At 45.6% G+C, this 16,367-nt stretch overlaps 1 protein-coding gene across 1 annotated transcript in view; it reads left to right on the forward strand.

The window, feature by feature from the left end:
• slc7a4 (solute carrier family 7 member 4) overlaps positions 1-16,367 on the forward strand; it is a 95,470-nt gene that overhangs the window by 59,128 nt on the left and 19,975 nt on the right. The window contains exon 2 of the mRNA XM_072248047.1: positions 1,305-2,433. Within this exon, the coding sequence (XP_072104148.1) occupies positions 1,452-2,433 (982 nt within the window). The 5' untranslated portion in view covers positions 1,305-1,451. The remainder of the gene's footprint in view (positions 1-1,304; positions 2,434-16,367) is intronic.

Genomic DNA, 16,367 nt, shown 5'->3' on the forward strand with positions numbered 1-16,367 from the left:
TTCGGTATTACGAAAGAGAGTAAAAAGAGTGAGACTGTGTTCATGGGTTCATAGACCATTCAGAAATCTGATGGGAGAGGGGAAGAAGCTGTTCCTAAGCTGTTGAGTGTGTGACTTCAGGCTACTGTACCTCCTCTCCTAAGACAGTTAAGAGAAGAAGGTATGCACTGGATAGTTAGGGTCGTTAATGTTGGATGCCACCTTCTTCAAAGGAGGCGTCCATTTACAACTCTGTGATTCATCTTCTCCAGATAGCCATGAAACAAAGAAAGAACATGAAATCCGTTCAGAAACATCAGACTCAACCACTACCCCCCCGACACAAAAAAGAATGGCATCCTGATCATTAACCCCCAAACCCTCTCCCTTTGCACAAAACAGAACAAGAAAGTCGACTGCCCGTTAAACACTGTTCCCCCACACAAAATGCAACAAAATCATCGACCCCCAAACATCCGCTTCCCTGCACAAACAAAAAACTACCAGAATGTAACAAGAACATCAACTCCCAAACCCCCTTCCCTTGCACAGCAAAACAGAAAGGAACAGGTGAAAGAACACAACATATAAAATCCATAAGTCTGAAAAGGTCCACAGTCCTTGAAGCTTTGCCTGTTGAAGATGCCCTCAGGCTAGAGTCCATGATGGAGCTGGCAAAATTTATGACTGTCTGCTGCTTTTTCCAAACCTGTCATTGGCTCCTCCAGACCAAATGCTGATGCAACCAATTAGCATGCACTCAATGGTACATTACTAGAGTCTTTGGTGTTATACCAAATCTGCTCAAACCCCTAGTGAAGTATAGCCACTGCTCTCCACAGCATATCTATAAAAACACTAAGAAATTTCTATGGAACAATTGCTGGACTAAGCTGTGATCAAGTCTCCCCTCAGTTTTTGCTAGTCTCCCTAGTTTTTCCAACATCACTCTACTGGACAATGCCTCTAATCCAGGCACCGTATTGGTAAACCTCTTCTGCAACCTCTTCGAAGTCTCCACATTCTTTGAACGCAAGTTTATCAGAATAAAGAGAGTAGCACAAGAAGGTGGTGTGATAGTGTAGCAGTTAGCATAACACTTCAAGTGCCAGTAACTGGGTTCAATTCGTGCTGCTGTCTGTACAGTATCACACGACTGTGGGGTTTCCTCCATGTGCTCTGGATTCCTCCCACATTCCAAAGAAGGGCTTGTTACTAAGATGTAACTGCAAATAAAATAAAATAAAATTAATACATTAATTAAATTTATTCTACAGGGGAAGTTATCAGTAGCTGACACGTTTGTTTTCTCTGTGGGTTCACAGGTCTGTTCACTCTCCAGTTTCGGGAACGAGATATCTTCCACTGCATTCTGCCAAAAGCTGAAACGTGGATAGGTGAAGACTCTGCCTCCTCTGTTGACCGGCCCTAAGTTTTAACCAAAGTATTTTGGACGCAGTCAGGAAACAGCAATGGTGAGCAGGTTGCTCAGTGGAAACTGCCTGGCTCGGTTCTGCCAGAAGCTAAACAGAGTGAAAACCTTGGAGGAGAATATGATGGAGACAGCTCTGAATAGGTGCCTGTCTACTCTGGACTTGACCATGCTTGGCATTGGTGGTATGGTTGGCTCCGGCCTTTACGTTCTCACTGGCACGGTTGCCAAGGATGTTGCCGGCCCTGCTGTCATCATTTCCTTCATCTTTGCAGGTTTTGCGTCGCTGCTGGCTGCCCTTTGCTACGCAGAGTTTGGGTCCCGTGTGCCTAAGACAGGCTCGGCTTATATGTTCACCTATGTCTCTGTTGGTGAAATCTGGGCCTTCATGATTGGTTGGAACATCATTCTGGAATACATGATTGGTGGAGCTGCAGTGGCACGGGCCTGGAGTGGCTACCTGGATTCCATCTTCAACCACAAGATACGGAACTTCACCGAAATGTACATCGCCACATGGAACGTACCCTTCCTTGCCCCCAACCCCGACTTGCTGGCTGCAGGGATACTGCTGGTTGCCACGGTATTTGTCACCTGTGGGGCCAAAGTGTCCTCATGGCTGAACCATTTGTTTGCAGCCACAAGTTTGGGAGTGATTCTCTTCATCCTGATATTTGGTTTCATACTGGCAGATCCAACAAACTACAGCGCCAAGCATGGTGGCTTCGCTCCCTTTGGGTTTTCAGGAATCATGGCTGGCACAGCAACCTGCTTCTTTGCCTTTGTGGGCTTTGATGTCATTGCAGCCTCCAGTGAAGAGGCTCGCAACCCCCAGAAATCTGTCCCCATAGCAACAGCCATCTCCCTTGGCCTGGCCACCATGGCTTACATCTTCGTATCCACAGTGCTCACCCTGATGGTTCCCTGGCACTCAGTGAATCCGGACTCTGCCCTCTCTGATGCCTTCTACAGACGAGGATACTCCTGGGCTGGATTCATCGTGGCTGTTGGTTCCATTTGCGGTAAGAGTGGGGGACCTGGAGGGAAAATTCATAGAACAGAGTAGAAAAGTACAGCCCCTTTGGCCCATAATGTTATGCCAACCTTTTAACCTACACCAAGATCAATCCAGCCCTTCCCTCCCACATTGCCCTCTATTTTTCGTTCATCCATGTGGCTATCTAGGAGTCTCTAATGTGCCTGCTTCTACCACTAGTATCGGTTGTACACTCCATGCACCCACATTCCGTGTGTAAAAAGAAAGCCTACTTTTGCCGTCCCCTTAAACTTTCCTGCAATCACCTGCAAGTGTGTCCTCTAGTATCAGCTATATCTTCTCTGGGTAAAAGGCACTTCCATCAAGTCATCTCTCATCCAATAAATTATAGTCCATATATTTGGAAAGATTGAAGATTTTTAAAAGAATAACATTATTTGTCACATGTACATTGAAATATCAAAACATACAGTCAAATGCGTCATTTGTATCATGGAGGATTTTGAAGGGTTCCAGCGCCAGCATAACATGCCTACAACTTACTAACCCTAACCCTACCATACGTGGGAGGAAACCAGAGCACCAGGAGGAAACGCTGGCAGTCACTGGAAGGTACAAAACTCCTTACAGACAGCGGTGTTGTAAAGCGATTATACCATCAAATAATAATCTTGACATCCCATTTATGAAATTTGCAATTAAATGCTCATTACTCTCTGAAAGGGTAAACCATCTCGGTACCCACCTCCGACTTACCATCAAATCATTGGAGAACTAAACATTTTATTTCTTTTAATAAAAAGGATCTAGTGCTTTTCTTTCTAGTTAAGAAACTGTGGTGAAAGACCAAGATTTAGAAATTATAAGGAGCCACTCAGCTACTCCTGTGATTCAGAGGGAAATTTGTCACCCAGAATGAGAGAAGTCTGCTTTTCCTTTATTTTCTTGCTCCATATCCCAGCACCTGCAGTCTCTTGTGTTTCCTTCATATCTTGATTGGTAGCTACCCTTTGAATTGTAACTCCTGGGTCTTCTACTTTAACACCATTTCCCAGCACTATTCTCATTCCTCAGAGCAAATATCCTCAATACTTGAGGTTATTCGGTCATCTGGGATGGAGAATTTCTTTTGTATTCATTCAAGGCATTCCCCAGGGCGCTAGAGAATAGCAGGAATGGAAAAAAGGGAGGAGAAGTCAGCACTTAATTGCCCTTGTGAAGCTGTGCTGTACTGCTTTCTTGAACTACTACGGTTTTTGATTGTGGGTATATCCATGGTGCTGTTAGGGACAGAGCTCCAGGATTTTGACCCAGTTGTGGTGAATGAACAGCACTATATCTTCATGTCAGAATCAGTTTCCAAGTATTGGTGTACCCTTCTCTTTCTAAGTGGTAGAGATTGAGTTTGCACAGGGCTGTCTAAGGAGTTTTGATGAGTTATTGCAGTGTCTCCTGCAGCTGATACAATCTATTGTACATTGGTGGTGGGGTGAGTGAATGACTGTGGATGGGCTGCCGATCAAAGAGGCTGCTACGTATGTATTGTATGGTACTGAGCTTCAAGTTTTGGAGAGTGTGTCATCACAGAACTCCAAAGGCTGACCTCTGGCAGATGAAAAGGGAAGAGGTCATGAAAAAAGAGCACAGGGAGGTAGGAGGGAAGCTGAGAAGCAGGACCGCAAAGGTAGTAATCTCGGAATTACTGCCTGTGCCATGCGACAGTGAGAATGGGAATAGAATGAGGTGGAGGATAAATATGTGGCTGAGGGATTGGAGCAGGGGGCAGGGGTTCAGATTTCTGGATCATTGGGACCTCTTTTGGGGCAGATGTGACCTGTACAAAAAGGACGGGTTACACTTGAATCCCAGGGGGACCAATATCCTGGCAGGGAGGTTTGCTAAGGCTACTGGGGGGAGTTTAAACTAGAATTGTTGTGGGGTGGGAACCGAACTGAAGAGACTGAGGAAGAAGCGGTTGCCTCACAAAGAGAGAAAGCTTGCAGAAAGGGAGGATAGGCAGGTGATAGAGAAGGGATGTGCTCAGACCGATAGTTCGAGAAGCGTCTATTTTAACGGAAGGAGTGTTGTGAACAAAGTGGATGATCAGTACTTGGACATACGATGTGGTGGCCATTACAGGGACTTGGATGGCTCAGGGACACGAATGGTTACTTCAAGTGCTGGGTTTTAGATGTTTCAGAAAGGACAGGGAGGGAGGCAAAAGAGGTGGGGGCATGGCACTGTTGATCAGAGAGAGTGTCACGGCTGCAGAAAAGGTGGACGTCATGGAGGGATTGTCTACGGAGTCTCTATGGGTGGAGGTTAGGAACAGGAAGGGGTCAATAACTTTACTGAGTGTTTTTTACAGGCTGCCCAATAGTAACAGGGATATTGAGGAGCAGATAGGGAAACAGATCCTGGAAAGGTGTAATAATAACAGAGTTGTCATGATGGGAGATTTTAATTTCCCGAATATCAATTGACATTTCCCGAGAGCAAGAGGTTTAGATGGGGTGGAGTTTGTTAGGTGTGTTCAGGAAGGTTTCTTGACACAATATGTAGATAAGTCTACAAGAGGAGAGACTGTACTTGATTTGGTATTGGGAAATGAACCTGGTCAGGTGTCAGGTCTCTCAGTGGGGGAGCATCTTGAAGATAGTGATCATAATTCTATCTCCTTTACAATAGCATTGGAGAGAGATAGGAACAGACAAGTTAGAAAAGCATTTAGTTGGAGTATGAGGCTATCAGGCAGGAAATTGGAGCCTTAAATTGGAAACACATGTTCTCAGGGAAAAGTAGGGAAGAAATGTGGCAAATGTTCAGGGGATATTTGTGTGGAGTTCTGCATGGGTACGTTCCAATGAGACAGGGAAGTTATGGTAGGGTACAGGAACCGTGGTGTACAAACGCTGGAATAAATCTAGTCAAGAGGAAAAGTTTACAAAAGGTTCAGACTGCTAGGTAATGTTAGAGATCGAGAAGATTATAAGGCTAACAGGAAGGAGCTTAAGAAGGAAATTAGGAGAGCCAGAAAGGGCCATGAGAAGGCCTTGGTGGGCAGGATTAAGGAAAACCCCAAGGCATTCTACAAGTATGTGAAGAGCAAGAGGATAAGACGTGAAAAAAAATAGGACCAATCAAGTGTGACAGTGGGAAAGTATGTATGGAACCAGAGGAAATAGCAGAGGTACTTAATGAATACTTTACTTCAGTATTCACTATGGAAAAGGATCTTGGTGATTGTAGTGATGACTTGCAGCAGACTATAAAGCTTGAGCATGTAGATATTAAGAAAGAGAATGTGCTGGAGCTTTTGGAAAGCATCAAGTTGGATAAGTCAAACAACAGGAATTCTGCAGATGCTGGAAATTCAAGCAACACACATCAAAGTTGCTGGTGAATGCAGCAGGCCAGGCAGCATCTCTAGGAAGAGGTACAGTCGACATTTCAGGCCGAGACCCTTCGTCAGGACTAACTGAAGGAAGAGTAAGAGATTTGAAAGTTGGAGGGGGAGGGGGAGATCCAAAATGATAGGAGAAGACAGGAGGGGGAGGGATGGAGCCAAGAGCTGGACAGTTGATTGGCAAAAGGGATATGAGAGGATCATGGGACAGAAGGCCCAGGGAGAAGGAAAAGGGGGAGGGGGGAAAAACCCAGAGGATGGGAAAGGGGTATAGTGAGAGGGACAGAGGGGGAAAAAGGAGAGAGAGAAAGAATGTGTGTATATAAATAAATAACGGATGGGGTACGAGGGGGAGGTGGGGCATTAGCGGAGGTTAGAGAAGTTAATGTTCATGCCATCAGGTTGGAGGCTACCCAGACGGAATATAAGGTGTTGTTCCTCCAACCTGAGTGTGGCTTCATCTTTACAGTAGAGGAGACCGTGGATAGACATATCAGAATGGGAATGGGATGTGGAATTAAAATGTGTGGCCACTGGGAGATCCTGCTTAATCCCTTTTGCCAATCACCTGTCCAGCTCTTGGCTCCATCCCTTCCCCTCCTGTCTTCTCCTATCATTTTGGATCTCCCCCTCCCCCTCTCAAATCTCTTACTAGATCTTCCTTCAGTTAGTGCTGATGAAGAGTCTCGGCCCGAAACGTCGACTATACCTCTTCCTAGAGATGCTGCCTGGCCTGCTGCGTTCACCAGCAACTTTGATGTGTGTAAGTTGGATAAGTCACCGGGGCCGGATGAGATGTACCACAGGCTACTGTGGGAGGCAAGGGAGGAGATTGCTGAGCCTCTGGCAATGATCTTTGCATCACCAATGGGGATGGGAGAGGTTCTGGAGGATTGGAGGGTTGCGGATGCTGTTCCCTTATTCAAGAAAGGGAGTAGGTATAGCCTAGGAAATTATAGACCAGTGAGTCTTACTTCTGTGGTTGGTAAGTTGATGGAAAAGATCCTGAGAGGCAGGATTCATGAACATTTGGAGAGGTATAATATGGTTAGGAATAATCAGAATGGCTTTGTTAAGGGCCTGATTGAATTTTTTGAGGATGTGACTAAACACATTGATGAAGGAAGAGCAGTAGATGTAGTGTATATGGATTTCAGCAAGGCATTTGATAAGGTGCCCCATGCAAGGCTTATTGAGAAATTAAGGAGGCATGGGATCCAAGGGGACTTTGCTTTAGGTATTCAGAACTGGCTTGCCCACAGAAGGCAAAGTGGTTGTAGATGGGTCATATTCTGCATGGAGGTCGGTCACCAGTGGAGTGCCTCAGGGATCTGTTCTGGGACCTTTAACTCTTCGTGATTTTTATAAATGACCTGGATGAGGAAGTGGAGGGATGGGTTAGTAAGTTTGCTGATGACACAAAGGGTAGAGGTGTTGTGGATAGTGTGGAGGGCTGTCAGAGGTTACAGTGGGACATTGATAGGATGCAAAACTGGGCTGAGAAGTGGCAGATGCAGTTCAACTCAGATAAGTGTGAAGTGGTTCATTTTGGTAGATCAAATATGATGGCAGCATATAGTATTAATGGTAACACTCTTGGCAGTGTGGAGGATCAGAGGGATCTTGGGGTCTGAGTCCAAAGGATGCTCAAAGCAGCTGCACAGGTTGACTCTGTGGTTAAGAAGGCGTACTGTTTATTGGCCTTCATCAATCGTGGAATTGAATTTAGGAGCTGAGCGGTAATGTTGCAGCTGTATAGGACCCTGGTCAGACCCCACTTGGAGTACTGTGCTCAGTTCTGGTCATCTCACTACAGGAAGGATGTGGAAACCATAGAAAGGGTGCAGGGGAGATTTACAAGGATGTTGCCTGGATTGGGGAGCATGCCTTATGAGAATAGGTTGAGTGAACTCAGCCTTTTCTCCTTGGCGTGATGGAGGATGAGAGGTGACCTGATAGAGGTGTATAAGATGATGAGAGGCATTGATCATGTGGATAGTCTGGGGTTTTTTCCCAGGGCTGAAATAGTTGCCACAAGAGGACACAGGTTTAAGGTACAGAGGAGATGTCAGGAGTAAGTTTTTTACTCAGAGAGTGGTGAGCGTGTGGAATGGGCTGCTGGCAATGGTGGTGGAGGCAGATACGATAGGGTCTTTTAAGAGACTTTTGGATAGGTACATGGAGCTTAGAAAAATAGAGGGCTATAGGGAAGGTAGGGACATGTTCGGCACAACTTTGTGGGCTGAAGGTCCTATATTATGCTGTAGGTTTTCTATGTTTCTATGGTAAGAAATCCCTCCTCATCTCTCTCCTAGATATTTTATCCCTTATTAATCTTTATATTTTTTAAAATTAAAGCATGGGGATTAATGTAGGGATAGTGTGAATGGGTGCTTGATGGTTGTGCAACACTTTGGAAGGGGGGTTTGGTTTGGTTTACTGTAGTTTATCCATTAAATGGCTGATTTTTGGAAGGACCCCCTTGTAACATTGCAAATGCAACAAATGCTAGCTCGCATACCAGCTGCCAACCAGTAGTACCAGCCTGTCGCCAAACCTCCCTGCTTCTCTTCCCTCCTTAAAAGTCCTCCTTTTGAGCAGGCATTGGGCTTTGGGCCCCCTTGGGCCACACCGTTTGACCGATCTCTGTCTACCACTGCACAACAGGTCTGCTTCTCACCCCGTGACATACTCTGCATCACTCATTAGATGGGAACATACGGCTGGTTCTCACAAACTGATGACAGCAGCAGTTATCATTATACTCCCTGCCTCCAAATATTCCCGGTGTGGTTCTACCTCCCAAGCCCTATGGTTCAAACAATGCAATTACTTTAATAAAATATTGAGCAAATTCAGTAACATTTTAAGGTGGCACAGTAACATCGCGCTGTTTAGCGCCAGCGATCCGGGTTCCATTCCCACTGCTGTCTGTGTGGAGTTCGTACGTTCTCCCCATGACCATGTTGGTTTCCCCCAGGTGCTCTGGTTTCCTCCCACATTCCACAGTCACATGAGTGTAATTGGACAGTGTGGGATCATTGGGCCAGAAGGGCCTTTTACCATGCTGTACCTCTTAAAAAAAAAAAATACACATAAATAAGTAAGTAACTAAGTTAAAAAAGACCATAAGACACAAGTGCAGAGTTAGGCTATTCCGCCCATTGTGTCTTCTCTACCATTCTATCATGGCTGATTTATTATCCATCTAAACCCCATTCTCCTGCCTCCTCCTAGTAACCTTTGACACCATTACTAATTAAGAATTTATAAACTTAGGACCAGCTGGTGGCACAACGACATCGGCGCCAGACCCAGGAGCTGAGGTTCCCGGGCTCAAAATTAGTCAGGTCCGCTCCCGAGTATGCTTTCCATCCGTGCCGGGTTGAGTGTCGAAATTGCAACTTGACCTCGTAAAAATAAAGGGGAAATACTGCGAAAATGTCTGTGTGAGGAGTGACGCGCCACACAGTCTCTCTCTCGCTCCGCGCCTTGTAAAAGCCATGAAAAAGACATCATCACAGATGCACACATGGACATGCAGACACACAGACTCGCAGGCACGTGCCAAAAAGAAATTTATAAACCTCTGCTTTAAATATGCTCAATGACTTGGCCTCTATAGCCATCAGTGACAATGTATGCCACAGATTCACCAACCTCTGGCTAAAGAAATTCCTCTTCATCATAAGTAAACAAATAAGTCACCCTTGCCAATGTATTTTAGCCATTACTCCAACAGTTGACAATTTCACCCAGATCATGACTCATTCTGGGATAAATGGGAATATCACAGATAGGAGAATGACCTAAAAGGTAAGTTACAGTGGTCAGGTCTCTGGCATTAAGTCTGCCTCTGTGACTCAGAAGGGAACGGGGAAGAGGTGTGTTGTGGTGATAGGGAATTCGTTAGGGTAGAGGACAGGTGGTTCTGTGAGTGAAAGTGAGATTCCCAGATGGTACACTGCTTCCCAGGTGCCAGGGTCCAGAACATCTCAGATCGAGTTCTCAGTATTCTGAAGGGTGAACAGCCAGAGTTTGTGGTCCATGTCATCATTGTGGCTATCCCTCGAGGTCAAGGATGATGGTCTTCGTTCTGAAGAAGTGGCCCACAGAGCGAAGATGCCTGTGCGTGTATTTGTTTAACATGTACTTGATGTTGCACTCCAAGAAGCACATGATACCTCACAAATCAACTGACTGATTCCAATGGCATGGAAACCACGACGATTGGAGCTGATAGATTTGTTGCAGTCTTCATCCACCTTCACAGCAGTTGAGTTCGAAGTAACTTAGTCCGCCAGTTCCACCGTTGAGGTCTTGGTTGGATTGTTCTTTGTTAGGGACCTCACCCTCGACCTTACCGCCATGGGTGACCCTACCAGGAGCATAGCTCCAGATGGCATTGCTCTCAGGATCACAGGACCACACAAGCTTCTCCACCACGACAAGGCGACAATCCACGGAGAAGGGTCCATGTAGATACCAATGACATAGTTAGGATGAGTGATGAGGTTCTGCACAGGGAGTTCAGGGAGTTAGGTGCTAAGTTAAAGATTACTACTTATGCCATGTGCTAGTGAGGCCAGAACTAGGTAGATTATACAGTTTAACATGTGGCTAAGGAGTTAGTGTAGGAGGGAGGGCATAAGATTTTTGGATCACTGGGCTCTCTTCCAGGGAAGGTGGGACCTGTACAGAAGGGACAGTTTGCACTTGAACTGAAGGGGGACTAATATCCTAGTTGGAAAGTTTGTTAATGATGCATGGTGGGGTTTAAATTAGAGTTACAGGGGGATGGGAACTAGAGTGCCAGAACAGTTTGTGGAGAGGTTGTGGAGGCAGATGTTGGTAAAACCTCAGACAAAGTCAGGACTGAAAAAGCTGAGCATTGAAGAATGCAGTAGAACAGAGGGATCGAGGAATAATGGTGCATAGTTCCCTGAAGGTGGAATCTCATGTGGATAGGGTGGTGAAGAAAGCTTTTGGTATGCTGGCCTTCATAAATCAGAGCATTGAGTATAGGAGTTGGGATGTAATGTTAAAATTGTACAAGGCATTGGTAAGGCCAAATTTGGAGTATTGTGTACAGTTCTGGTCACCGAATTATAGGAAAGATGTCAACAAAATAGACAGAGTACAGAGAAGATTTACTAGAATGTTACCTGGGTTTCATCTCCTAAGTTACAGAGAAAGGTTGAACAAGTTGGGTCTTTATTCTTTGGAGCGTAGAAGGTTGAGGGGGGACTTGATAGTGGTGTTTAAAATTATGAGGGGGATAGACAGAGTTGATGTGGACAGGCTTTTTCCATTGAGAGTAGGAGAAATTCAAACAAGAGGACATGAGTTGAGAGCTAAAGGGCAAAAGTTTAGGGGTAACATGAGGGGAACTTCTTTACTCAGAGTGGTAGCTGTGGATCGAGCTTCCAGCAGAAGTGGTTGAGGCAGGTTCGATATTGTCATTTAAAGTTAAATTGGATAGTTATATGGACAGGAAAGGAATGGAGGGTTATGGGCTGAGTGCAGGTTAGTGGGACTAGGTGAGAGTAAGCGTTCAGTACGGACTGGAAGGGCCGAGATGGCCTGTTTCTGTGCTGTAATTGTTATATGCTTATATGGTACGAGCAATATCCTGAGCTGTGTATATTTCAATAGACAATAGGTGCAGAAGTAGACCATTCGGCCCTTCGAGCCTGCACCGCCATTCTGAGATCATGGCTGATCATCTACTATCAATACCCAGTTCCTGCCTTGTCCCCATAACCCTTGATTCCCCTATCCATAAGATACCTATCTAAACAACAGGAATTCTGCAGATGCTGGAAATTCAAGCAACACACATCAAAGTTGCTGGTGAACGCAGCAGGCCAGGCAGCATCTCGAGGAAGAGGTACAGTCGACGTTTCAGGCCGAGACGTTTCTGGTCACCAACAACTTTGATGTGAGATACCTATCTAGCTCCTTCTTGAAAACATCCAGAGAATTGGCCTCCACTACCTTCTGAGGCAGCGCGTTCCACACCTCCACAACTCTCTGGGAGAAGAAATTTCTCCTCAACTCTGTCCTAAATGACCTACCCCTTATTCTTAAACCATACCCTCTGGTACTGGACTCTCCCAGCATCTGGAACATATTTCCTGCCTCTATCTTGTCCAATCCCTTAATAATTTTATATGTCTCAATCAGATCCCCCCTCAATCTCCTTAATTCCAGCGTGTACAAGCCCAGTCTCTCTAACCTCTCTGCGTAAGACAGTCCGGATATCCCAGGAATTAACCTAGTGAACCTATGCTGCACCTCCTCCACAGCCAGGATGTCCTTCCTTAACCCTGGAGACCAAAACTGCACACAATACTCCAGGTGTGGTCTCACCAGGGCCCTGTACAAATGCAAAAGGATTTCCTTGCTCTTGTACTCAATTCCCTTTGTAATATAGGCCAACATTCCATTAGCCTTCTTCACTGCCTGCTGCACTTGCTCATTCACCTTCGGAGACTGATGAACAAGTACTCCTAGATCTCTTTGTATTTCTCCCTTACCTAACTCCACACCGTTCAGATAATAATCTGCCTTCCTGTTCTTGCTCCCAAAGTGAATAACCTCACACTTATTCACATTAAACGCCATCTGCCAAGTTTCTGCCCACTCACCCAGCCTATCCAAGTCACCTTGAATTCTCCTAACATCCTCATCACATGTCACACTGCCACCCAACTTAGTATCATCAGCAAACTTGCTGATGTTATTCACAATGCCTTCCTCTAAATCATTGACGTAAATCGTAAACAGCTGTGGTCCCAATACCGAGCCCTGTGGCACTCCACTAGTCACCACCTGCCATTCCGAGAAACATCCATTCACTGCTACCCTTTGCTTTCTACCTGCCAACCAGTTTTCTATCCATGTCAATATCCTCCCCCCAATGCCATGACCCCTGATTTTACCCACCAATCTCCTATGTGGTACCTTATCAAATGCCTTCTGAATGTCAAGGTACACCACATCCACTGCATTTCCCGCGTCTATCTTCCTGGTTACATCCTCGAGAAACTCCAATAGATTAGTCAAGCATGATTTGCCCTTGGTAAATCCATGCTGGCTCGGCCCAATCCTATCGCTGCTATCAAGATATGCCACTATTTCATCTTTAATAATGGACTCTAGCATCTTCCCCACTACTGATGTTAGGCTAACAGGGTGATAGTTCTCTGTTTTCTCCCTCCCTCCTTTCTTAAAAAGTGGGATAACATTAGCCATTCGCCAATCCTCAGGAACTGATCCTGAATTTAAGGAACATTGGAAAATGATCACCAATGCATCCGCAATTTCCAGAGCCACCTCCTTTAGTACCCTAGGATGCAGACCATCTGGACCTGGGGATTTGTTAGCCTTCAATCCCATCAGTCTACTCATCACCGTTTCCTTCCTAATGTCAATCTGTTTCAGTTCCTCCGTTACCCTATGTCCTTGGCCCATCCATACATCTGGGAGATTGCTTGTGTCTTCCCTAGTGAAGACAGATCCAAAGTACTTATTAAATTCGTCTGCCATTTCTCTGTTTCCCATAACAATTTCTCCCAATTTCAATGCAGGAAGTATTGTTGGAAAGGTGGATGAGCTCAGTGCATGGATCAACACCTGAAAATATGATGTTGTAATCATTAGTGTGACTTCCTTGCAGGAGGGACAGGACTGGCAGCTCAATATTCCAGGGTTCCATTGTTTTTGACGTGACAGAGTGGGAGGGGTTAAAGGAAGCGGGGTTGGTGTTTCTCGTCAGGGAAAATGTCACAACAATGCTCAGTTAGGACAGACTGGAGAACTCATCTAGTGAGGATTTATGGGTGGAACTGAAAAATAATAAAGGTATGACCACGTTATTGGCCCTATATTACAGACCACCCAACAATCCAAGAGGAACAAATTTGTGGAGAGATCACAAATTGTTGCAAGAAAAATAAGGTTGTTGTAGTCGGTGTAGTAGGTAAAAGGACTAGATGGAATCGAGTTTGTCAAATGTGTCAGGAACATTTCCTTCAACAGTATGTAGAAGTCCAAGTGAGAGAGTGTGCAATACTTGATCTGCTATCAAGGAATGAAACAGGATCAGCTATTAAGGAATTAAACAGTGCAGCTGACAAAAGTTTGTTTAGTTTACATCCAGTGACCACAATGCCATTAGATTTAAAGTAAATATGCAAAACAATAGGTCTGGGTTGAGATTCTAAAATTGGAGAAAGACCAGTTTTGATGGTATCAGAAATGATCTAGCAAGAGTGGATTGGGTCAGGCTGTTTTCTGCAGTAGCAGGAACAAATAAGGTGCTTCTCAAGTATAATAAATGCAAGAGAAATCTTAAGAACTCAGGAGGGCTAAATGGCAGCATGAAGTTGTTGTAGCAGACAAAGTGAAAGAGAATCCCAAGGGATTCTACTAATATGTTCAGAGTAAAAGGATGCAAGGTACAAAATTGGTCCTCTGGAAGACCAGAATGTAGTCCATGTGTGGAGCCAAAACAGTTCGGGGAAATCTTAAATGAATTCTTTGCATCTGTATTTACTCCGGAGATGGATTTAGAGTCTATAGAAGTGAGGCAAAGTGGCATCAACTTTATGGACCCTGTACAGATTACAGAGGAGGTGTTTACTACCTTGAGGCAAATCAGAGTGGTTAAGTCCCTAGGGTTTGGCCCTAAGGGAGCCAAGTGCAGAAATTGATGGGGCTGGTCAAGGAGGTTCAGTCGCTCGGCATTCAGGATGAGGTATTAAACTGGATTAGACATTGGCTTTGTGGGAGAGGCCAGAGAGTGGCAAGTACATGATTGCCTCTCTGAATGGAGTCCTGTGACTAGTGGTGTGTTACAGGGATTGGTGATGGGTCTATTGTTGTTTGTCATTTATATCAATGATCTGGATGATAACATGGTTAAATGAATCAGCAAATTATTGGATAACACCAAGACTGGGGCTGTAGAGGTTTGCAGAGGGATTTGCATCAGTTGCTTGCACCATACACCAGGTACTCTCTTCAGTTACCTGATGAGGTCACTGTTGCCTTTGGCCAGTGGCAGATGTGGTCAGGCTTAGCCCAATCTTCATAGAGTGTTTCAACTCTTAACCTCTACACCCTCCAGTTGGCAGGTCAGCAGTGGTGGCCAAGAAACTGCCCGTTTGCTTCTGATTTCCAGCTCAACTCCTCTCGCCTGCTCCATATCCTGCAAGAGGCTCTTTCTGCTTCCCCCTCCCCCATCCTGTGAGCTGCTTGGTTCTTGCTCTTTTCATCAAGGCCCAGTGCAGGCAGCAACCTCCATGCTGACCTTGCCAGTAAACCCTCTACAGCCGATCTCCACGGGGAACAGCCACGTCTGCCATCCATTGTCCCCGCACTCCTGGACTAAGGACTGGTACTTCAGGGCCTTCCTCTCACGAGCCTCCTCACATGCTTCATCCCGTGGTACTGTGAGCTCCACCAGGATGACTTTCTTGTCTTCCGTGGACCACAGTATAATGTCTGGTGGAAGTGTGGTTTGCACCACCTCCGGGAACTGCAGCTTCCTCCCACGTCAACCCTCATCTCCCATGATTTGACAGTTTGCAGCAGATTGGATTTAGGCCTCTTTGATATGACTGGTGTGGCCCTCTCCTTAATGAAAATGACTGCATTGTTTGTCTGTCTGCGAGCTGGTGTCTGTTTACACCTCTCCTGCTCCAATGTGTCAGCAAGGGACAGCAGGGCCTTGTCGTAGCGCCACCTATACCATCTTTGTGTTAAAGCTGTTTTGCATCCTGACGGTATGTGTGCCAGTGAACTCCACTGACCACAAAGCATGCACTTAGCGTTCTCTCTCAGCCCCCACATATGCAGCGGTGATGGTATAGGGAGAGCTTATACACAGACTGCAGAAGCAAAGAAATGTGGAAAGGCTCCAGTCTCCAAAGCTCTGCCCAGATGATCTTGCGCTTGGGAAGATCCCATTTTGTCCAGGTGCCCTGTGATACCAACTCCATTGCCTTTGATAAGACCATAAGACAAAGGAGCAGAAGCTGGCCATTCGGCCCATCGAGTCTGCTCCGCCATTTTATCATGAGCTGATCCATTCTCCCATTTAGTCCCACTCCCCCGCCTTCTCACCATAACCTTTGATGCCCTGGCTACTTAGATACCTGTCAATCTCTGCCTTAAATACACCCAATGACTTGGCCTCCACTGCTGCCCGTAGCAACAAATTCCATAGACTCACCACCCTCTAGCTAAAAAACTTTCTTTGCATTTCTGTTCTGAATGGGCGCCCTTCAATCCTTAAGTCATGCCCTCTCGTACTAGACTCCCCCATCATGGGAAACAACTTTGCCACATCCACTCTGTCCATGCCTTTCAACATTTGAAATGTTTCTATGAGGTCTCCCCTCATTCTTCTAAACTCCAAGGAATACAGTCCAAGAGCGGACAAACGTTCCTCATATGTTAACCCTGTCATTCCTGGAATCACTCTAGTGAATCTTCTCTGTACCCTCTCCAACGTCAGCACATCCTTTCTTAAATAAGGAGACCAA

This window comes from Mobula birostris, chromosome 31 (assembly GCF_030028105.1).
Source record: "Mobula birostris isolate sMobBir1 chromosome 31, sMobBir1.hap1, whole genome shotgun sequence".
Classification (NCBI taxonomy): domain Eukaryota; kingdom Metazoa; phylum Chordata; class Chondrichthyes; order Myliobatiformes; family Myliobatidae; genus Mobula; species Mobula birostris.